This window comes from Ictidomys tridecemlineatus, chromosome 7 (genome assembly GCF_052094955.1).
Source record: "Ictidomys tridecemlineatus isolate mIctTri1 chromosome 7, mIctTri1.hap1, whole genome shotgun sequence".
Classification (NCBI taxonomy): Eukaryota; Metazoa; Chordata; class Mammalia; order Rodentia; family Sciuridae; genus Ictidomys; species Ictidomys tridecemlineatus.
Window position 1 is genome coordinate 144166346 of NC_135483.1, and position 23721 is coordinate 144190066.

General features: G+C 36.5%; 1 protein-coding gene across 2 annotated transcripts in view; it reads left to right on the plus strand.

The window, feature by feature from the left end:
* The first annotated feature begins 5160 nt into the window (after positions 1-5160).
* The window catches only part of Mtx2 (metaxin 2), a 58485-nt gene continuing 39924 nt past the window's right edge, over positions 5161-23721 (plus strand). For both annotated transcript variants that reach the window (XM_005324635.4, XM_078017637.1), the window contains exon 1: positions 5161-5412. In XM_005324635.4, the coding sequence (XP_005324692.2) occupies positions 5373-5412 (40 nt within the window). In that variant the 5' untranslated portion in view covers positions 5161-5372. The remainder of the gene's footprint in view (positions 5413-23721) is intronic.

Here is a 23721-nt window from a genome sequence, read left to right on the forward strand (position 1 = left end):
GGAGGGGTCCTCAGCTCTGTTTTAAGTTAGCACAATATCTGAATTCCTCTTCCTCTCCCCAGCCCAAGAAGCTGTAATTAAGGCATCATTTCATCTTATTACTCCCTTTATGGAAATGAAAAATATTAAATAGCTTAAGAGACTTGTCTAAGTTTTAAAAGAAGTGGTAAGTGTGGTATAGCACTCTTTATTCTTACTGTGCACAATGATACCATGATTTTGACTGCTTGGAGAATTTTCTCCTAGTTTCCTTCTTGTGACAGGGTCCATCCTTTCACCACTGCCCCCTGGTCCTGGTCACTCTGATCCATTTGCTAGGACTGAGTATTGAATTTAGGGATGAGAACATCCAACATCCAAACATGACAATTATAATTTCTTCCCTGGGATTAATATGTGGAAATCAGAAGAGAAATCCTCTTTACTCTTGGGCTTGCCAAGCTGGGCAGATGTCAAGTTGGTGTTGCTGGCAACCTTTTTCCTGCCACTTGGGAGAACGTATGTCTTCAGTTAAAAAGAACAAAGCTGAATAGAGATGAGAGGTAGAGAGAGAGCTGGTGCGCCAAGCTGGTTCCCAGAGCTCTTCATTTAGATCTGAGAATTACCCCAATATCTTTTCTACCACAGTGATACAGTATACTTATACTCGCTTCAGCTAGGTGTTTTTATAACTTGTAACCACGAAAGTACACTAATACAGTTGTTGTGACTGTAGATAAGACATTATCTCTCCCAGGGAAGAGCACAGTCAGTAGATATGGTAAACAAACCCAGCCCCTAATAATAAGTTTTGAAAGTGAGCAACAGATAGGCCCATTTGGAAAAATATTTTGGAAATTAGTATTTTAATATCTTTTGAAAAATCAGAATATTTGAAAATTCTTAGTTCACAATAATCATTAATGTGGATATTTCTCAAAGTGCAGTTAAATATGCTGTAGTTTATGTGATAGTGTATTAACCTAAAATACAAGGGGATATGATCAGAAAGTGAAAAACAGGGCAAGAATGTAATAGTCCTTGATTGTGATTTCTTAGAAATTTGAAAAGGGAGGAAAGGAGTTGAGAGATATAAGGATAAATAACTGCCAAATTTCTGTATCCTCTAAAAAATATTTTTGACTGAATATGGTGGCACATGCCTGTAACCCCAGGGATCGAGAAGGCTGAGGCAGGAGGATGACAAGTTGGAGGACAGCCTCAGAAACCTTGAGAGATGCTGTCTCACAACAACAACAACAACAACAACAACAACAAAAAAAAAAAATAAATAAAAAGAACTGAAGATGTAGCTCAGTGGTAAAGCAGACCTGGGTTTCAATCCCCAGTGCCTGACCTTACTATATTATTGTCAAATAAAAAATATAATTTTGAAGGAGTCCTAGGCAAAATTTTCTCTTACAGAGATCTTTTAAAAATTACAGTATTTACATTAAAATATTAACATTGTGTCAGACAAAAATTGAAATGCAGATAAAATGCCATGCTATTTTAATTTAGTAAAGTATATATTCATAAGGACTTTTTTTTTTACTATTTAATACAGTAACATTAAAATCTAGACTAGGGACATGAAAATATCTTATGACAGTTTTGTAAGAAAAGTGGTTTTATTAGGGCAAACAATAAGATTGTTAATGTTATGAATTAATATTTTATTTTAATTAATTGTGTGATTATTCTTTTAGTATTATGTGGATTCCCTAGCACTTTTGTTTTACAACCTCATTCTTAAAAAATTCCAGCGGCTGGTTTTTTTGCATTTCCCTTAATTGTAGTGATCTTAAACAGATCTTCAGTTTGAAATCTGCCAATTGTTCTAATATAGATGTATAAATATATTTTCTCCAGTTGGCTCTTTATTACAAAGACAGCTTGTTTGTGGGCACCGTCAGGACATCTGCATTTTATTGGACTTAATTTTTAGTAATAAAGACCTCCCACATAACAGATTTTTTCCAGTCTGAATTTGCCTGTGTGGGAAGCAAAAGAACCTGTCAGTCAGGGAAAAAAAGTAAATCCATATGGTGCTGATGATCTGCTTTCCTGGCTGCAATGAAGAAAGAGTTGAGTATAGACAATGCCCCCAGCAGATCTGTTTGTTTTTTTTGCTAAAAAGCTTACTGCTGTGGTCAAATATTGGTGTTTCTCTCCAAATCCATATGCTGAAGTGTAATGAACAATATGCCAGTATTAAGAGGTGGGGCATTTGGGAAGTGATTAGGTCAGGAAGGCTCTACCCTTGTGTATAGGATGGTGCCATTTAAAGTGGCAAGAGGGAGCTACTTTCCTTTTTGCCCTTGTGCTGTACAAGGATATGTAGTAGGAACCATATATGTGGAATGCACCCTTCACCAGACACTAAATCAGTTGGTACCTTGATCTTGGACTTTCCAGGTTTCAGAAGCAATAAATTTGTTGTTTATAAACGACTCAGTCTAAGGTATTCTGTTTTAGACCTCTAACAGACAAAGTCACTTGCTATAATAACAAAGGTTGGTATTAGCCCTAACCCACTACTGTTGAGCCAGCCTGGTTCATTCATGTACCATGCATCAAGCCATGAATGCTTCACCTGAATCATGAGGACACATTCTATTTTGCCTCAATCTTGTTTTGTTTCTTTTGCATGTTTGCTCAGTTCCTGGATCTTGCCAGTCTTCCACTTTGGGGGTCACTTCTACTCCTTGGACTTGTTTGGTCTTGGTTTCCATAGTCCAATCTTCAGGGCTCTTTACTTTGGCTTAAGTTTTCACTCAGCCTTTATGACATGGAGCATGTCAAAAAGTGGTCAAAACATTGTATTTTCAGCTTTATAAAGGTGACAAATAATTGCTAGTAGAACTTGAAGTGATGACAGATCTATATTTTCACAGTTATACATAATTCTTCACAGTGCACAGATTAGACAGAAACTAAATTTTTTTCTTTTGATTGACATCAAAACACTGGGAGCTCATTTCTCCTGGTCAACATCACCAACAGGATGAGGCGGAAACTGGGTATCACATACTCTTTACTATTAGTGTTACCTCCTTCAACACAACAACCCACTATCTTGTGTTTCTATCCATCTATAGCTCCTTGTTAATTCTGAATTTCAGCCAGAGAGAAGTGTTGGGGGTTGAGCCCATTGTCTCACACATGCTAGCCAAGTGCTCTTGCATTGAGTTATACCCCTAGCTCAAGACACTGCTTTTTAAGACACTTTTGTGTTTATTGGGTAAATGCAAATTTAGTTTAATAAGTATATTTATTGCTGAGGGGATACAAATATTGATGACTTATTCTTAAAAATTTTATTATCCAACGTAGTGGGTAGAATTGTCCTCCTTTAAGATATGTTTATATCCTAACCCCTGGTGTCTGTGTGTTGTGGTTTGGACGTTAGGTGTCTCTGAAAAGCTCTTATGTGAGACAATGCAAGAAGTTTTGGAGCAGAAATGATTGGTTTACAACCTTAACCTAATTAGTGAATTAGTCCCAGATGGGATTAACTGAGTGGTAACCAAAGGTAGGTTGGGTGTGGCTGGAGGAAGTAGTTCATTGAGGGCTTGGCTTTGGGGTATACATATTGTATCTGGAGAGTGGAGTTTATTCCTCTCTGCTTCCTGGTGGCCATGTGAGCTGCTTCCTTCTGCTACACCCTTCTGCCATGATGTTCTGTCTCATTTTGAGCTGGCCATCTATGAACTAAGACCTCTGAAATCATGAACCCTTAAATACATCTTTCCTCCTTTGAAATTGTTCTGGTTGGGTCTTTTAGTCTCAGGAGCGGAAAACGCTTGTGAATGCGGCCTTTCCTGAAAATAGGTTCTTTGTTTTAATCAATGTTAAATGAAGTCACACTCTAATTTATTAGAGTCTCCCTTAAAATAACGTCTTGTGCATTTATAAGAAGGGGAAATTTGGGCACATAGACACATAGGGAGAATGCTATGTGATGATGGAGTCCAGAGACAGAGAAATGAGTTTGTAAGTTAAGAAGTGCTGGCAATCCCCAGAAACAATTAAGAATCAGAGAAGGATTCCTCCTTAGAACCTTGAGAGAAAGGATGGTCCTACTAATAGCTTGATTGCAGACTTCTAGAACTGGGGGAATAAATATCTGTAGTTTTAAGCCATCCAGTTTGTGGTAATCTGTATGGCAATTTTGGAAAACTAATATACTAGTCAATAAAACAGAAATATGAAGAATAAGCTGTAATAGAGGTTCAGAGATATATGGATACAAAGGAAGGAGATAGCTTTCTCAAAGTCATGGACAGTAATTCTAATTCTTAGAACACCAGGTTTCCTTTGTACAAACTTAGTAACCTATCTGACTCTTTGATTTAGTGTGTGTTTTAAAATGAGTCACCTCACCTCTCTGAACCTGTTTTTCATCAGTGAAAGGGGGCTTTGGCTCAACAGATGATTTCTGAAGTCTGCTCCACTTGTAATCTTATGTTTCTAAATCTGTAGCATGTATGATTTTTTTGCCAATAGTGTATGTATAATTTAAGAAGTGGTTAGGCTACGGGGAAGAATTCACTTATGGGATTTAGTGTTCCCTCCTTCTCCTGCCCACCTCACTCTTTAAGAGGTGAGAAACCTGTGAAACCAAAGCACCTTACTCTCCAAGCTGAGACTCGTCTCGGGTGTGTTGAGTCGAAGCACCACATTTTCAGATTAAGAGCTGCTTAAACATCTTTCTTTCAGGCAAGCATATTTGAATAAAGAAATAATTAACACTAATTTCTGTCCATGGATCAATCAACCCGGCAGTTGAGTGGAATAGAGGGAATTCATTTGGTTTCTGGGCAGTCCCTGAGCAGGCAGTTTAAACTCTCTAAGCTTATTTCCTTATCCTTAACACGGCGATAACAATATCATCTTGATGGGTTGTTGAGAGGACGAAATAAATATAAATATACACTTTTTGAAGAGCCTGCTGTCTAGTGGGAGCCTACAAATGTTATTACTTGCTTAACAAAATCGTTGCTTAAAGAAAGGACACTGATGAGCCTCCGGGGTCCTCCGTCCGACCCCCCAGCTAGCAGGCGAGTCAGACGCTGGGCCCGCTTTGCACCCACCCGGCAGAGGCTTGGAATGTGGGGCAGCATGGCCCGCGCGCGCGGGCTAGAAGGGCACGGGGGCGGGGCGGGCGGAAGTGCTAGCGCGCCGCTGTCAGCTGCACCGGAAGTTCCTGGCCCGGCCTGGCGGTAACCTTGGGGGGGCCTGGCTGCCGCGGCTGCAGTTGCTGGGTGGGCTTAACGAGTCTGCGCCTCAGCCAGGTTAGGCTCGTTAGCTGCCGGAGCCGCCGGGGTTGTACCGGAGTTCGCTGACGTACGCGGGGAGCGGGCACCCGCTCGCGGAGCTGCCCAGCCGACATGTCTCTAGTGGCGGAAGCTTTCGCCTCCCAGATCGCAGGTAGCACGCGTGGCCCGGGACCGAGGCGGGGGCGGCGCGGGGCAGGTGCGGGGAGTTACGTGGGATATCGGACTGGAAAAGCTCCATCCTTGTGGAGTTGGATGCCGAACCTCGGTCCGGGAATGGAGGCATCCACCGAATACTAGTCTCCCTTTACCGGTGAGAAAACTGAGGAGGGCACTGAGGCCAAGGTCACTCCGCCGGGGCAGGAGTCCGTCTGCTTTCCCAGGGCGGTGCTTTGTCCCGCTCCCCAGTCCTTTGGGAGCGGCTGGGGTGTGTGGAGGAGGCCCTGGGCTGCTGTTGAGTTGGGGGGCGTGGCCACAGGCCTGGTTGCCCCAGGGCTTCAGTTTAAGAGTGGGGGCGGTCTCTTAGGTCGTGGGACCACAAATTTTAAGTGACTGTCAGTGAGTTGTCCTTGTTACCTCTTGTCATTGAGGTGCCCCCAGGTTCTTGCTTGCTCTTCCACCGACACAATGCTACCGTTTATTAAGTCTGAGGTTCATTGAAATATCTTTAAATCTACATGTACTTTAAAGCAATACCTTTGATTTGTTGGACCGATCTTGACTGCTGTCAATAAGTTTATAATATTTGTTTTCTTACGGAGGATTTTTATTTATTGTGTTGAAAGAAATTAAATATTAAGAGAGAGACTAGTAAGGAGACTAGACATATGTGTATCTAGGTGTAGGTTAATGGAGTAAGCTTCAGTGTTTTCCACTTAAGAATAATAAATGAGACAGTCACCAGGATAAATAATACATTTGGAAGAAAAAAGTAATATTTTGGAAATGGAAAGTAAGAATGCGTTATACTTTGCCAAAATGTTTTTCACTGCATTTGTGTGAATATCTATTTCTTTTTTCCTTTTCCAGTTAAAATGAATACATTTTTTTTTCTAGAAGAAGAGAGAAGTAGCCATGGTGAATTTCATGAAAGCAGGGATCAGACTTACTTTGATCTCCATTGTATCCCAAACCCCTGTTAAAATATCTATGGCATGAATCAATGGTCAATCTTGAGATTTCAAGCCATAATTATTTTATTTTTGCCACTTAGGTTTAAAAATATAAAATCTGGCTCATATAGTTAGATCAGTGACTTGGATTGCTATTACATTAAATCATTTTATAGTGTACGCTTATATTGATATACTGTGTGTATGTACCCAATATGTGACCACCCCCTGCTATTAAGGATCAAATCCAGGGGCACTCCATCACTGAGCTACATTCCCTTTTACTTGGAGACCTGGTTTCCCTCAGTTGCTCAGGCTGACCTTGAATTTGTAATTCTCCTGACTCAGCCTCCCAAGTAGCTGAGATTACAGGCATGTGACATCATTCCATCTGTGTGATTTTATTTTAAAGAGAAAATGATTAATGCTTTTGAATAAATTTTTAGTAAGTTTGAAATTCTGCCTCAATTAGTGAAGTTTAAGAATTGCTAGGAATTTTGCCTGCCATTTTAAGCTGTTTATAGGGATTTATTACTCTAGGAGGAAGCATGTAAAGATGGATAGTTCAATAAATGATGTTGGAACAGCTCCTAAGTGATAGCACCACATGAATAAATTTCAGATGGATTAGAGATTTAAATGTAAAATAGCAACACAAATCAAATTGTAAAATAATTGGAAGAAAATAGTAGGAGAAAATACAGGAGATTATTTAGAAAATATTGGATAATGGAAGAGACCTAAGCAGGATACAGAATCCAGATTCCATAAGAGAGAAAATTGGCAGAGTTGGTTGTGGAAAAGTATTAAGAGCTTTGCATAATGAAAGACATCATAAGTTTAAGACATAATCATACAAATTAAGAAAAAAGCAATTAATTGGAGGGGAAAAATAGAATTAAGGCAAGGGACATGAACAGGCATTTCACAAAAGGGGAATTGCAAGTAGATAATGAATAGATTAACCATCATTAATAGATAATATTCTCACCTAGTTGGATGAACAGAAATGAGTATGATAATTTCTAATCTTGACAAGAGCATGGAAAAAACAGTTACCCTGAAATTATTGGTGAGTCTAAATTATTACTGTTTAGGAACTTAATATAGCAGTATTTATTAAAATGCCATCCTCTTACCCAGAAATCCCCTTATAGGGATTTATATAATGGAAAAATGAGGACCAGTACATAAAGAAATATATACTAGTACTAATTGTAGCACTATTGATAATAGCAAAAACTAGAAATGTCATAAATATATATGAAATTATGGTACTGATCTAGCATTCACACTTCTGAGTGTCTATCCAGAGGAATTGAAATTGGTATGATGAAGAGATATATTTACTCTCATGATCATTGTAAAGCCATTATAATAGCCAAGATATGGAAGCAACCCGAATGTCCTTTATCAGATGACTGGATAAAGAAAATGTGATTTGTTGAGACTGGGAATGTAGCTCAGTGGTACTGTGCTTGCCTATTAATGTGTGAGGCCCTGGGTTCAATCCAAATACTCAATTTATATATACAATGGAATACTATACAGCGTTAATAAAGGAAGTGCTTCCACCATTTGTGATAACATGAATGGAACTGTAGGATCTTATGCTAAGTGAAATCAGATAAGCACAGAAAGACAATTACCGTTCTTGTAGAAACAGTAGAAAAGAAGTGGGGAAGGGGTGGGGTATGGGATAGTGAAAGAAGAGATGTTGATCAAAGACTATATTTAGACTGGAAGGATAAGTTTTAGAGCTCTATTGTATTGCATGATGACCACAGTTAATGTGTATTTCAAAATTGCTAAAAGAATAGATTTTTAAAATGTGCTCATTGCACACAAAAAGTTCATGAAGTGATGGCTATATTAATTCATTTGATGTAATCTTTCTGCAATGTATACGTAGATCAAAACGTCGTATTTGTCAGATACTAAAAATGAAAAGGTAGACCCTGTTAAATATATTGACTTCAAAGTATGAATCATATTAAGTAAAAGTTATACAGTGGTATATATCATTGTAAGTCTAATAAAGCTTATGTACATAGACATGTTTATTTTTTTTATTTTTTGGGGTACCAGGGATTGAACTCAGGGGCGCTTGGCCACTGAGCCACATCCCCAACTCTACTTTGTATTTTGTTTAGAGACAGGGTCTCACTGAGTTGCTTAGCGCCTTGCTTTTTCTGAGGCTGGTTTTGAACTCAAGTTTCTCCTATCTCAGCCTCCTGAGCTGCTGGGATTAAAGGCATATGCCACCATGCTGGGTGACATGTTTATGTTTATTTAAACAGAAAAACTTGCAGGATAGTATTTAATTAATTTTCACTAGGAATTTCAAGGTAATGAAGATAGGGTGTTGATGGAGAGTGTAGAAACTTTGTTTCTGAATTATTTAAATTTCTTTAATAGCATATTTTACTTTTGTAAGTTAAATGATTCTAATTTTTTAAATCAAAAAGATTTTTTAATAAGTGAAAAAGGAAAGGCAAACTAAAATAATCATTCATCAAAAATCTTAAGATTTGATTTTTCAGTGACTTATAAATATGACTTAGATGCAACAACTATTTACAGTATTCTGTTTCTGGTAGTCATATGGTTTTCTTCAAGGAGTCAATCTCAAGAAGGGATATATATATATATATATGTGTGTGTGTGTGTGTGTATGTATATATATATAAGACTATGTATATATATATATAGTCTTATTGTAACTAAAAGAGTCATTAGGAATTGGTTTTGTTTTGAGAGCACTAATTTTTAGTGTATCTGACATTCACTTTATTATTCTTTGGATGGACATGAGATAACGTGCTTTTGATATTTCTTTTGGAAACATTTAAAGGCATCTGCCATCTGTCTGTGATATTTTCTTAGTGTCTTCCTTGAGAGCCTTATTCTTAACAACATCATTTTGGAAGCTGTCATAGCCTGTATCTAATATGTTCCCCCAAAGGTCCACATATTAAAGGCTTGGTTGATCCTCAGAGTGTGTGTATTGGGAAGGGGTGGAAACTTTTAAGAGGTAGGACCAAGTGGGAGGTCTTCTGGTCATGCCCTCAAATGGAACTGTGAGATCGACTACTCTGTCTATTACTCATTAGTCTGACTTCCTTGCTCTATCTTTAACTTATTGCTATTACTTTATTTCAAGCTTTTGTTATTTCTCACTTGGATTTCTGTATTAGTATCTGCATTGATTTCATTGCTTTAGGCCTTGCCTTCTTCTTAAAGAGTCTCTGTATTGCAAGCCTCAGTGGGTATTTTTGTTTGCTTATTTGTTTTATTTCCATTTTCCTAAAATATTGGGGTGACTTCTCTTGTTTTAATACTTTCATTGATTTACCAGTGTCAGTAGAGTTAAGCGGCATATAAGATGTTCCATGACTAAGTCCAGGTCTCTCTCTCTAGCTTCATCTCTTGTCATTCCTTTCTCTGAATTCCAACCTTCTAAACTATTTGTAGTGTTAAACCTTAGCACATGTTGTTCTTTGTCCAAAATGTTCACTTTATTTAGACAATTTCTGTTTCTTAAGATTCTGGACACCATTTGAATAAGTGACATTTTTTTCCTCTGTATATAAGAAAGATTTGTAGTATCATATCAGCAATATAAGGAATAAAGTAAAAATTACCTGGAGTCATGTTGCCCAGATTAACTCTTTTTTTTTCTTTCTTTTTTCTTTTTTTCCAGTTCTGGTGATTGAATTCAGGGCCTAGCATACACTAGGCAAATGGCAAATACCCTACCACTGAGTTATAGCCCTAACCTGTAGATTGAGACTTTAAAATCCCATTGTCTTTAAAACTTGGATGAACAAAGCTGTATCATTCCTCAGTTTAAATATACTGACATAAATTATATATAATGTGAATACTTTTTTTATAACCTATTTACCTATTTGTCATATTACATATTGGGATCTCTTTTTCATGGCTATGAATGGAATTATACCTCATCATATTGAATGGTTATATAGTATTTAATTGTAGTGATGGAACCATAATTTACTTAATGAGGTGATATTAAGGTGGGTTTTTAGGGTGTTGTATTAATTAATTAAACCTGAGAAGCAGAAGCAGTAGGCTCTCCATCTCTACTTTCCCCCACCCCCTCACACATACATGTTAGAGTCTGTAAACAATTCAGGATGGAGCCTGGCAAATATTAGAGTCTGTGAACAAGTCTGGATGGTGCCTGGCATTTTGCCAGAGGGAGTGGTTTGTGAAGTAACTCCAGCGAGCCATTAAGTGTGGAGATTCCTTATTGGTTGACTGTTGTATCTACTTTATGTTAATTAAGATAAGCTGTGTGGAATGTATAAATACCTCTGTTGTCCTATAATAAAGGGCTCCCACTCCTGCTGTATCAATGTACACTAGTTGCCCCCCCCCCCCCGTTATTTTGCTGCAGCCGGACTGTGGCACATACACACATACAAGAAATTGGGTCATGCTGGCCAAGTAAGTTCAAAGTACACAACGCAGGCAGTCAAGATAGCCCTATTTTAAAGGCTTTCATTTGATAATCAGGCCACCTAGCATAATCTTCCTTTTGATTAAAGTCAATTAATTAAGGTCCTTAATTATATCTACAAAATCTACAAAATCCCTACATTTGTGTTAAAATAAGTGGAAGAAAGTGTTTATATTGTAAAGAATAGCTGTCTCCTCTTGTTTGTCCTCCTGACACCTGCTGTAAAATATCCCTTGTGGGTACCTTAACTAGGGACTTAATAGAAAAGGAATTTTGGCAAATGGCCAACTTGATGTGTGCCAAAGCCATTACCTGTGAATATGATTTTTCTCTGTTGTAAACAGTGCTTGCATATACATATTTTTTGCAACTGTATGATAGCAGTGTGTGTGTGTTTCCACATGGGATCCAAGTTCTTGGCATCCTGAACAACAAATTGAGCAAGACACACAGAAGCAACAGGCAGAGTAGATTTATTGAAAATCAAAGTACCCTCCATAAAGTAGAAGGGAACCAGCTAAGGGAGAGTGACTCAAGGAACCCACATCTCAGTGAGCCTTAGTTGCTGAGCTGTGCCTCATTCCCTTCCCACAAATCTGAATGGATCATACAGTGAGAGTCATGCCTGTTTTTTTTTTTGTTGTTGTTGTTGATGGAGCTTTATTTTTAAATTTAATTTTTTTTTAATTTTTGGGGGCATACCGGGGATTGAACTCAGGGACACTCAATCACTGAGCAACATCCCCAACCCTATTTTTTGTATTTTATTTAGAGACAGGGTCTCACTGAGTTGCCTAGTGCCTCGCTTTTGCTGAGGCTGACTTTGAACTCCTCCTGCCTTCACCTCCTGAGCCTCTGGTATTACACCGTCAAAGACCTGGGTTCTTATGCAGCTACTTGCTCTATGACCTTGGGCAAAGTACTTTCCTTTTTAAGCCTAGTTTTCTCTTGTAAAATTGTAAATAGTATATGTTTTTTTTTTTTTTTAAGATAAGGTGAAGAAATATCTAAAATACTAGGCACTGTGTGTGGCACATAGGAAGTACCTAATAAGTGTTCATGAATATTTTTAGCTGCTTTCCTATCATTGTTTTTCTTCTTGGTTTTGCCTCTAACTTCCTGTGTATAGACGAAATTTCTGTAAAGCTTTTAGAAGTTATTTGTAAATAGGAAATAATTCATTTCAATAACATGAAACATCTACAGTTATTGCAGTTACTAAAGTTGATCTTAATAATTTATCCTCTGATAATAAATTACTATAGGATATTTATTTCATGATTTTGTATTTGATGTGCTTCAGCCATATTTATCTTTATTATAAAATTGAATCTTGGTATAGGTTGTAATAGAGGCAACTAATTAGACATAGCTGGTTACTAATAATAAGAGTAATCTTTCTTTTTTTAAAAGATACAGTGCCAAATGATTTATTTTCATGATTGCTAATATTAGCAATTTAATATTATTAGATAAGTGTTATTATAGTTAAGAAAATTGAAGTTCAGTTAGATACTGGAGTGTAAAGGTTAGGTAACAAAGTTTTGGGAGGAAACAGTTCTAAGCTCAGCTTTACTTCTTGTTCTATGATGTTGGGTAGGCCTTTCTAGTCCTCAGTTTCCTCATTTGTATAAGGAATATCTTGCATATTAATCACCTTGTATAAGGTGATACATAATAAATGCTTAATACATAAAACTTTCCATTATTGCCCCAAAGCTTTTTTACATTGTAGTAAAGGAGTCTTTTGAAGATATTACTTTCCAGTGTCTGAGATTCCATTACTATTTTGCATAGCAGGAAATATGCAGAGTATTCATATTTTTATGTATTCCTATATCATCTTTTCTGAATTAGTACTTAACCAGAACCTTGCAAGTGTTATCTATGTATCTAGATACTTATTATTATTTTATAGTACTGGGGATTGAATCCAGGGATGTTCCACCAGTGAGATATATCCCAAGTCCTTTTTGTTTTTATTTTGAAATAGGTTCTCACTAAGTTGCCAGGCTGGTCTTGAACTTGGCATTCTCCTGCCTCAGCCTTGTGGTCACTATAACTAGAGGCATGCACCATTGTCCCTGGCTAGCTTTGCTGTGTTTTAAACATATCAGTTAATTCATCACACTGTAATTTACTAATCTTTTGAAATTTGGGCAAATATTTGTTACTGTGTTTTGTGTTTGTTTTTAGTCCCTCCCCCTTTCTGGTGCCGAGGCTCAAACCCAGGGTCTCATGCATACTAGGCAAGTGTTCTACCACTGAGCTATACCCCAAATTCATGAGTTTTAGATTTAAACTTAAAAGATTTTGATGACAATCCCCTGGAAAATTTGTCAGTTTTACTTCTGTGTAGACTTTTGAGTTATTAATGTTATTTCAAGTCTCGAATATTTGAAAGAAAATGTCAAAGTACTTAACATTTTCAAACATTTAAAAAAATCTTATCAGCAGTTAGTTATTAGATAGACTGAAGATTGCAAATAGAGATGATGAGATCTTGAAAATTTAGGCAGTCATTTTTGTTTAAAGACAAAAGTTACAATATCAGCAATTTAGTTATAGACATTTATATGTAGAAGAGAAGCATTTGCCTTACCAGTAAGAGAAATGTGCACTTTAATTTTTTATTGCTTTGCAAATGATCCTCTACTCTGTTCTTGAACACTTTTCTTATTTTTGTATGCTCTAAATGAATCATGGGTTTGAACTTTTTTACATCAGTAATAAAAATGAAATTTGATTGGTTAGTAATAAAGAAGGTTCTTTTCATAAAAACAATCATTTTATCACGACAATTCCCATTAACTCTGACCGTGTTAGCAAAATAGAAACCATAAAATGCATTTCATTGTACTTGTTTACTTAGCAGTGTTTTTGTGCTGATTATATATTTTTATCCTAAGAAATTGTATAAGCCAAAGAAATTTTGGATTTAAAAATAGGACTTTTGGTGGTTATGTTTATCTGAGTGGATACATTATTCTTAGATACAATGGAATTTCCCCTCACGTATTATATTTCTTTACTTGGTCAACCTAGAGCACTGATTAGAACTTTATAATAAGTTGTGTCATTTGTTTAACATGAAGAGGACATCATTACCTAAGTATTTGTTTCTGTAAAGTAATATTGGCAGCTAATGATCAGAACTTTTGTTAACCTCCTTTGTTTTTGATCATTAGTCTTTATCAGAAAAATTTTGGCCTTGTGAATTATAAGTAATGTTTCTAACTTGTTTATTTTATGAATTTAGAAAAATAATATTATGTCAGTAAGAAACAACAAAAATAAAAGTTGCTGTGCTTGCAATTATATATTGTTATCATTGTTGTTACTATTCATCAGTTAAGATTCTAATTTGGCTAGTGATGAGAACTAGTTACATTAGATTAACTGGTAATTGGTCTTTCTTCTTGAGTTTTTGAATTAGTCTTTAACTATTTTCTCTCTCTCTTTTGGCACTGGGGATTGAACCCAGGAGTGCTTTACTACTGAACTACATCCCCAGCCCTTTTAATTTCAATACAGGGTCTTGCTAAGTAGCTTAGGACCTTGCTGAGTTGCTGAGGCTGGACTTGAACTTGTGATCTCCTATCTCAGGCTCATGTGATTTTGGAGGTTGAGTTGTCTTGTAGTAGTCTGTCTGCAAGGTATAGACCCTGGAGTGCTGATTGTGTGGCTCAGTCTCAAGGCCTCAGAACCACGGTAGCCCATGTTGTAACACAACTTCAGTCTGAAGGTGAAGGAAACAGGACCCAGCTCCAGGAGAAAGAGGGGCAGTGTGGGTATTAGAGTTGGTGGGGGTGGGGGAGGAGATGAACTGACTTTCTCCTGCCTTTTTATTTTATCTGGCCCTCCAGCTGATTGGATGGTGCCTGCCTACATTGAAGGCAGATCCTTCTTACTCAGTGCTTAGACTCAAACACCAGTCTTCTCTGGAAACACCCTCGCAGGCACATCCAGAAATAATGATTTACCAATTCTCAATATTCTTGATCCAGTCAAATTGACCACTAAAATTAACCTGTATACTCCCCAGAGAGATTTTCTTCTTGCCATGTATTTTATACTTATTTTCCCACACTGTTATTTGGTGACTGTTAGGAAAATATAAAGTTATTTTATTTTAGTATTAACAAATATTTAAAAAGGGAGATCTGTTTTAAAAGCCATGGAATACATATTAAAGACAAATATTTGTATTTTATTTACTGTTTTGGATTATCTTTGTATCATAGGTAATTGGCTTTATTGGTCTGCCTTTTATGAAAAGATGTGGTAAGATTTGAATTAAGATAGTCATTAAATCATATTTTTCTAATGGATTCTATTTTTTTTCTTTACTCCCTGAGTAATGTGGCAACTACCATTCAGACCAGATTTTAATGCTATAAGTAAGGCATTATAGTTGCTCTATACCAAATTCTGAAGACTAGAGGCCAAGGAATTATAGTGATTTGGGAAAGAAGTTGGAGATAGATAAAAGATTTCAGGAAAGTAATGTTTAAAGGTAATGGATTAGTAAAATGAAACTGGAGGGAAAATAGAAATGTCTAAATCATGTCTAAATCATCAAAATGGAATTTATAAACATAATATGGTCAAGAGTTTGGTAATTGATTTAGATGAACAGGGAATTCTATGGCTTTAGATGAATCAGCATTTAATTTTATCTTTATGATAAGTGTGTGACTAACAGTACTATCAAAACTCTTAATTGTTAAGTTACCACTGGAGTTTAACAAACCACTCCAAATTTAAGGGTGCAGAACAGCCATTTTATTATATTCAGGGATCCCATAGGTCAGTAATTCAGATGAAGCACAGGAAAGAAGTTTATGTCTACTTTAGGATGTCTGGGTCCTCAGCTGGAAGATCCAAAGAAATGATCCAGTGAGGACTGGATACATGTCTGACAGTTGATTCTGGGTAGGACTTCAGCTGAGGCTGTAGAATGCCTATACAAGTCTTCTCTCTTTACCTGGTCTTGATTCCTCATATCTTGGTGGCCTCAGAATAGTCAGACTTTTTATGTGGTGATTCAGTTCTCTAGAGGCAAGTGTCCAAGCTAGAAAGATAAAAGTTACATCACATTTTATGACCTGGTCTTGGATGTCATGTAGCGTTACTGCTATCAAATTGTTGGTGACAGTAGTTACAAGGTTGTTCAGATTCAAGGGGAGAATTAGATTTCATTTCTTGATGTGGAAGTGGTAAGGTTCTAAGGCTTATAGGCCATTTTTAAGAAATATAAGCTGCTACGGTAACTAAGGAGATAATATTACTGGTATAGAGGGTCTAGCTAAACCTGCTTAATTAGAGGTAGGAACTGATTAGTTCCATTCACCACTCAGTAGAAGTTCTAAAATGGGGTGGGGGTGGATGGGAGGTGGGAAAGAATGGAGTATGTAGTATTGTCCATTAAAATCAACTATCTTTGAAACTCTATGAAAGTAAAAATGTCTGCCTTATGTGGTACCCCTGCCCCAACATATATGCATGCACATATATTCACCTTTGTTCTCACCAAAGCCTCCCCCTCCCTCTTTTTTTGTTGTGTTCTTGTGCTGAGGATTGATTCCAGGGTCTCTTGTATGCTAGGCAAACGCTCTATCATTGAGTTAACATCCCTAGCTCATCAAAGGATTATTATATGGAAAGGTTGGGTATGAGGTGCTAAAGCAGGTATATTTTTTAAACGCTCAACGCTCCAAAGATGAAGAAATTGAATCCTTGAGTTTATACTGTTGAATTTAGTTGTTGAGATACTGTTGTTTCCTAATTTGTTCCACTGTTTTTATCTTCAGAGTTAGAGCAGTTTTTTTTGAAGGTTAAGATTGTTTTAGGCTTTAGAGAGCAAAAAGCTGCTTGTATTTTCTAGAAAATATATTTATTGAATACCTGATTTGTGGTAGGTAGTTGGCCAGGTGTTTGGTCTACAAAAACAAGTATCACAATTCTTGCCTTTGATGAACATAGATTCTTGTGTAGGATATATCTATTGAAATAGATAATTTCAGTATAAAGTGGTATGTTTTGTAGAAATCTCTAGAGACAACTAATTCAGGAACCCTCTGCTGAGCATTTAATTCCTAAAAATGAATTAGGGGTGTTAGGATTTTGGTAAACATCTTAACTCTTGTCCCTACCCATTACCTCCTATCTGATTATTCCAATTATTTTTTGGACCCAATTCAGATTTCATATCCTTATAGGAATGCATTCCTGTCATCTTCAGGTGGACATAGTTATTTCTTCAAGCCCTATAGGTCCATTGTTTATGTTAATTTCTGTGAGCTAGAGACTATATGGGTCACTTACATAGTTTATCTGATTTTATTCTTTCAATAACCTTAGAAAATATTTCCTTCCTTCATAGTGAGGTGATTGAGGTAAGAAGAGGTTAAGCAACTTTGCCAAGGTCATTCAGATAATAAGTTTAGAATTGGAAGAACTCATGTATATCTGTCTCCAAGACCTAAAATGTCCCCTGTACTACCTGTATTAACTGATTTGTGTTGTAAATGGTTGTCATCCTTTCTTCCCACCTCTTTTTCTTTCCTCTCACCCACCCAACATAATTAGCTCCTAGAGTATAATGACAGTTTGACATTCATCTTTGTCTGTATCATTATAGTCACAGTACATTTTGTACATTTAATAACCTGTTTGTTCAGTTAAATGTCTTTAAAATTTTTAGGGGGGATCTTTGAGAATTTTCCACTCCTGTCTATGTATTTATGAAGGAATAAATGACAAGTCAAATCATAAATAACAAGTCAGATTCTCTATAGGGGATCATTTCTTTCATACTAGCCTGAGAGGTAAGGGAAGAGGAATAGTTTTTTGTTACCTAGCTTGAGGTTAGATAACAAGTATGTATGTAAAGTATTTGGAACACTGAGATAGTAGATACTTAACAATGGCTGTTATTACAATTATTGTATTTGGTTTTGAGTAGTGGGGAGAACTGCTTCTTAATTTGAGAGATATCTGTTTTCTATTCTCTAGGATTAGATTCAGAGAACCATAGAACTGTTGCACCTTGAAGGTTAAGAGTATTGTAGTTGTGTCGGGTTGGTTTTCTTTTAATCTCTTTTTGACTGGATGTTGTACTTTTAATCTTAACCAGCTGTATTTGTATAGTTCCGCTATTGATTTCATACTATTTTTGACTTCTGAGAGAGCTCAGACATGGTGTCTGAACTACTTCTTTTTTGAATTACAGGTTTCCATTTAAAAAAAGAGAATTCCGATTTTAAGACCTAGCTTCAAGGTTCTTACCTATTAACTGAGATAATCAGTTGATGAGCTACATCCCCAGCATTTTTTAAAAAAATTATTTTTTAGTTTTATAGGGACCCAATATCTTTTATTTTTATGTGGCACTGAGGATTGAACCCAGTGCCTCATACATGCCAATCAAGCACTCTACCACTGAGCCAAAATCCCAGCTTTCCCCAGTCTTTTTTATTTTTTGTTTTGAGACAGGGTTTCTTTTTTTTTTTTTTTTTTTTTTTTTTTTTTTTTTTCTACCAAATTATTGATTTTTTTTTTTTTTTTTTTTTTTTTTTTTTTATTGTTGGTCGTTCAAAACCTTACACAGTTCTTAATACATCATATTTCACAGTTTGATTCAAGCGGGTTATGAACTCCCAACTTTACCCCGTATACAGATTGCTGTATCACATCAGTTACCCTTCCATTGATTCACATATTGCCTTTCTAGTGTCTGATGTATTCTGCTGTCAGTCCTATTCTCTACTATCCCCCCTCCCCTCCCCTCCCCTCCCCTTTTCTCTCTACCCCTTCTACTGTAAATCATTTCTTCCATTTGTATTATCTTGTCTTACCCCTCCATTACATATTTCTTGATATATCATATTTCACATTTTGATTCAAGTGGGTTATGCACTCCCATATTGCCCCTTATACAGATTGCAGATTCACATCAGTTTCACTTCCATTGCTTTACATATTGCCATCCTAGTGTCTGTTGTATTCTGCTGCCTTTCCTATCCTCTACTATCCCCCCTCCCCTCCCCTCCCCTCCCCTCTTCTCTCTCTACCCCCACTACTGCAATTCATTCCTCCCCCTTGTATTATTTTTCCCTTTCCCCTCACTTCCTCTTGTATGTAATTTTGTATAAACCTGAGGGTCTCGTTCCATTTCCATGCTATTTCCCTTCTCTCTCCCTTTCCCTCCCACCTCTCAACCCTGTTTAATGATGGTCTTCTTCTTGTGCTGTTCTTCCCTAGTCTGTTCTTAATTACTCTCCTTATATCAAAGAAGACATTTGGCATTTGTTTTTTAGGGCTTGGCTAGCTTCACTGAGCATAATCTGCTCTAATGCCATCCATTTCCCTCCAAATTCTATGATTTTGTCATTTCTTAATGCAGAGTAATACTCCATTGTGTATAAATGCCACATTTTTTTTATCCATTCGTCTATTGAAGGGCATCTAGGTTGGTTCCACAGTCTTCCTATTGTGAATTGTGCTGCTATGAACATCGATGTAGCAGTGTCCCTGTAGCATGCTCTTTTTAGGTCTTTAGGGAATAGACCCAGAAGGGGGATAGCTGGGTCAAATGGTGGTTCCATTCCCAGCTTTCCAAGAAATCTCCATACTGCTTTCCAAATTGGCTGCACCAATTTGCAGTCCCACCAACAATGTACAAGTGTACCCTTTTCCCCACATCCTCGCCAGCACTTATTGTTGTTTGACTTCGTGATGGCTGCCAATCTTACTGGAGTGAGATGGTATCTTAGGGTGGTTTTGATTTGCATTTCTCTGACTGCTAGAGATGGTGAGCATTTTTTCATGTACTTGTTGATTGATTGTATGTCCTCCTCTGAGAAGTGTCTGTTCAAGTCCTTGGCCCATTTGTTGATGGGATTATTTGTTATCTTATTGTCTAATTTTCTGAGTTCTTTATATACTCTGGATATTAGGGCTCTATCTGAAGTGTGAGGAGTAAAGATTTGTTCCCATGATGTAGGCTCCCTATTTACCTCTCTTATTGTTTCTTTTGCTGAGAAAAAACTTTTTAGTTTGAGTAAGTCCCATTTGTTGATTCTAGATGTTAACTCTTGTGCTATGGGTGTCCTATTGAGGAATTTGGAGCCCGACCCCACAGCATGTAGGTCGTAGCCAACTTTCTCTTCTATCAGATGCCGTGTCTCTGATTTGATATCAAGCTCCTTGATCCATTTTGAGTTAACTTTTGTGCATGGCGAGAGAAAGGGATTCAATTTCATTTTGTTGCATATGGATTTCCAATTTTCCCAGCACCATTTGTTGAAGATGCTATCCTTCCTCCATTGCATGCTTTTAGCCCCTTTATCAAATATAAGAAAGTTGTAGTTTTGTGGGTTGGTTTCTGTGTCCTCTATTCTGTACCATTGGTCCACCCGCCTGTTTTGGTACCAGTACCATGCTGTTTTTGTTACTATTGCTCTGTAGTATAGTTTGAAATCTGGAATCGTTATACCACCTGATTCACCTTTCCTGCTTAGTATTGTTTTTGCAATTCTGGGTCTTTTATTCTTCCATATGAATTTCATGATTGAGACAGGGTTTCAATAATTTGATCAGGCTGACCTTACACCTGTGATATTTCTGCCTCAGTGTCCCAAGGCTCTGGGATTATGGGTGTGTACCACTGCACTGACCAATCTAGGTCCTTTTTATACTGAAGTAAAATCTAAACATAACCATTTGAGGACATGACATTCATACTTTTTTTTTTTTTTAAAAAAAAAGAATGGAAGATTTTAAATTTAGCTTTGGCCTGAGTTATTGGCTTATTAATACTATGAATTTGTTTTCCTGATCCTGTTAACCTCCAAAGTTTGTCAGTATTATTAAATTGATCCTTGAATATCATGTTGAAATTGATTTCTAGTTACACTTAAATAGGTTTAGATGGCTCATGTTCAAATCTCATAATTATTTAATTATTTTTACCTTGCTTATTGATTATATTTAATATTAAAAAACTGTCATTTAACCACTTTGGTTCTAAAATCTTTGTGGCCACAGTTCATTAATCTTAAAAGTTTAATCTTGAAGATTACAAAATTGCAACCTATATCTGAAGTATGTTTTAAACACACCTTTAAGCCATATTCACAAATAAGAGTCAAAAACCTTTTGAATAAAATTAATCTATACAGATACTCACTACTACTTTCTTTGAGCCAAATGAATGAAAGAAATGAAAAGAAGTTAAATCTTATTTCAAGTGCTATCTGTAACCCTCATACCCGCACCAACGTATGTGGTTCAAAGACCATCTGTATCAAATTTACTAGGAGTGCTTGTTGTAGTATGATTCTCTGTCCTGATCTCTACAGTATCAGAGTCTCTGAGTTTTGGGTTTAGTGGGAATATATAACTTTACTAAGTTCCTCAGGTGATTCTTATACAGCGAGGACTGAAAACTACTGTTGGAAGGTGATTTTAATTGCTTTAATTGTAATAATGATGACCCAAGAATCTGTTTGTTGGGATTAGGTGTATGTTTACTGATCCTGGAGGTAGACTACTTAAATTTAAGTCCTGTCATTTGTTACCACTGACTTCTGTTGAATAACTTGTATCTCAGTTTTCTCATTATAAAATAGAGATAATAATAGGGTCTACATTATGAAGTTGTTGTAGTTCCTGTGTGTCCAGCACTTCACTATTATAATTACAGAATGTTCTGTTTATCTTGACTTTATCCAGGTGTAATTTATTTAACCTTCATTGTATTATTTAATGTTTTCTTTTAGTTTATTTACATTGTTATCTGTTTCCACAATCTGATTTTAGATTTCCAACACCTCCAGAAGAAATCCCTTGGCCATTTATAATCACCCAACTCCACCACCCCCAATTTCCATTTCTAGCTTGGGTCAACTAGTACTTTCCTTTCTGTTTCTGTAAATTTGCCTATTCTGGATATGTCATATAAATGAAATCATACAATATATATATATTTTGTTGTTGGCTTTTTTATGGGCATAATGTTTTTGAATTTCTTTTATGTTGTAACATGTATCATGCTTGTAGTTTGTTCATTTTTGTAGCATGTAGTTGCTTTGTGAAGTAGTATTCCATTGTATGGATGTCATGTTTTGTTGATACATTCAGCAGTTGACTTAACATTTTGGTTGCTTCTTCTTTTTGACTATTGTTGCTAAGAGTGCTATGAACACTCATATATGTCTTTGTGTGGATGTGTTTCCACACAAGAGTGGAATTGCTGAGTTGTATAATAATTCTGTTTTTCATTCTGAGAACTTTTTATGGTCCTACCAGCAATATGGAGTTCAGATTTCTCCACATCCTCTAAACATTTGTTATTGTTTGTGTGGTTGATTTTAGTCTTTCTTATGGGTGTGAAGTGGTATGTCATTGTGGTTTTGATTTTCATTTCCATTTCCCTAATGAGTAATGATGTTGGAGATCTTTCCTGTGCTTGTTAGCATTCAGGTAGCTTCTTTGGAGAAATGTCTATTCATATTCTTTGCCCAACTAAAAAAATTGGATTATATTGTCTTTTTTTCATTGGGTCATAGTTCTTTATGTATTCTGTAAATAAGCTGTAATGAGTCTTGAGGAATCCTAAATGCTTTTCTCATCATCATTATGACCTGTCTAGGTAGAAGTCTAGGAAGTGTTTGATCATAAGGAGATGGATCCTCATTCTTATCTAGTTTTATTTGGACCCCAATTTGGATTGTGAGGAGGAAGTTCTGCCCTCTGATAGTTTCCTACATTTTCAGTCTGTATTCTTTGTGTCTTCTGCTTCCAGAGGGGCAGGGTGTTAGGTCCCACCTCTCCTGGTTATTAATTCTGCTGCATCATTTGTTAATGTGACTTGCTTTGGGTCATTCTAATCTTTTGCTTATTATTTGTTCTAAATGAATGGGTGGTTGGAGGTATTGATGAGTGATTTGTGGAATATTATTTGAGTTACTTGCCAGTAAATTGACATTCATTTGATATTTTGGAGATTGTGCTCTGTTGTATATATTTTTCTTTGTTCTTATGTAATGTGTACTCCAAACAGAATCAAGCCTTCTTATAGGTATGCTGATAATATTTATTGTCCTAATGAGACAGACTACTGTGTCTGTTAAGACTTTTTAACCTATCTCCCCATGTTACATTTATAAATGTAATGTGGAGATAGGTCTCTAAATTGTAAGTTCCTTAAGGGCAGTTGTTGTTGGTTTTCTTTATAAATTGTGTCTTTGGCACTCAGAATGGTGTGTGGCACATGGCATGCAGTGAATATATATTGAATGGCTAAATTTACTTTCTGAAATGAGAACTATGTATTATATACTATATGTATTTATATATATGTATTTATATATAACCAGCAATAATGGCTTTACAGTGGCCTCTGATGTCAGCCAACAAATTTCTTTTTCTTAAGGACTTAGAATAACTTGTAGCCAAGGGAATAGGTGTAATCTAAATCTTCTTCCAGAAAAATCTTCTTTCAGAAGCAGGAATCCTTTTCAGTTACGCTTCTCTAGACTGTCTTAGAATGTCACCTTCTTGCTTGAGGGGAACACCCCCCCCACCCGCCTTTTAACCAAATGTAGTCATAATCTTTTTGTCTTTGAATCTGCACTTACTTGCAGTATATTAAGTTGCCTTACCACTGTGCTACTTAAGACTGCCTGCCTGTTTTATAGGTTTATGGAAATGACAAGTGTGACCTTGCACTTCTCCAATCTTTAACATGAACCAATTTCTGACACAAACTGATCTCTGATTGTTGAGGTGATGGGAGAACTCCTTTTGTGGGAAAAGTCACTTTTTCTTAAGCATCCTGTATAATATCTTTAAACCTCTC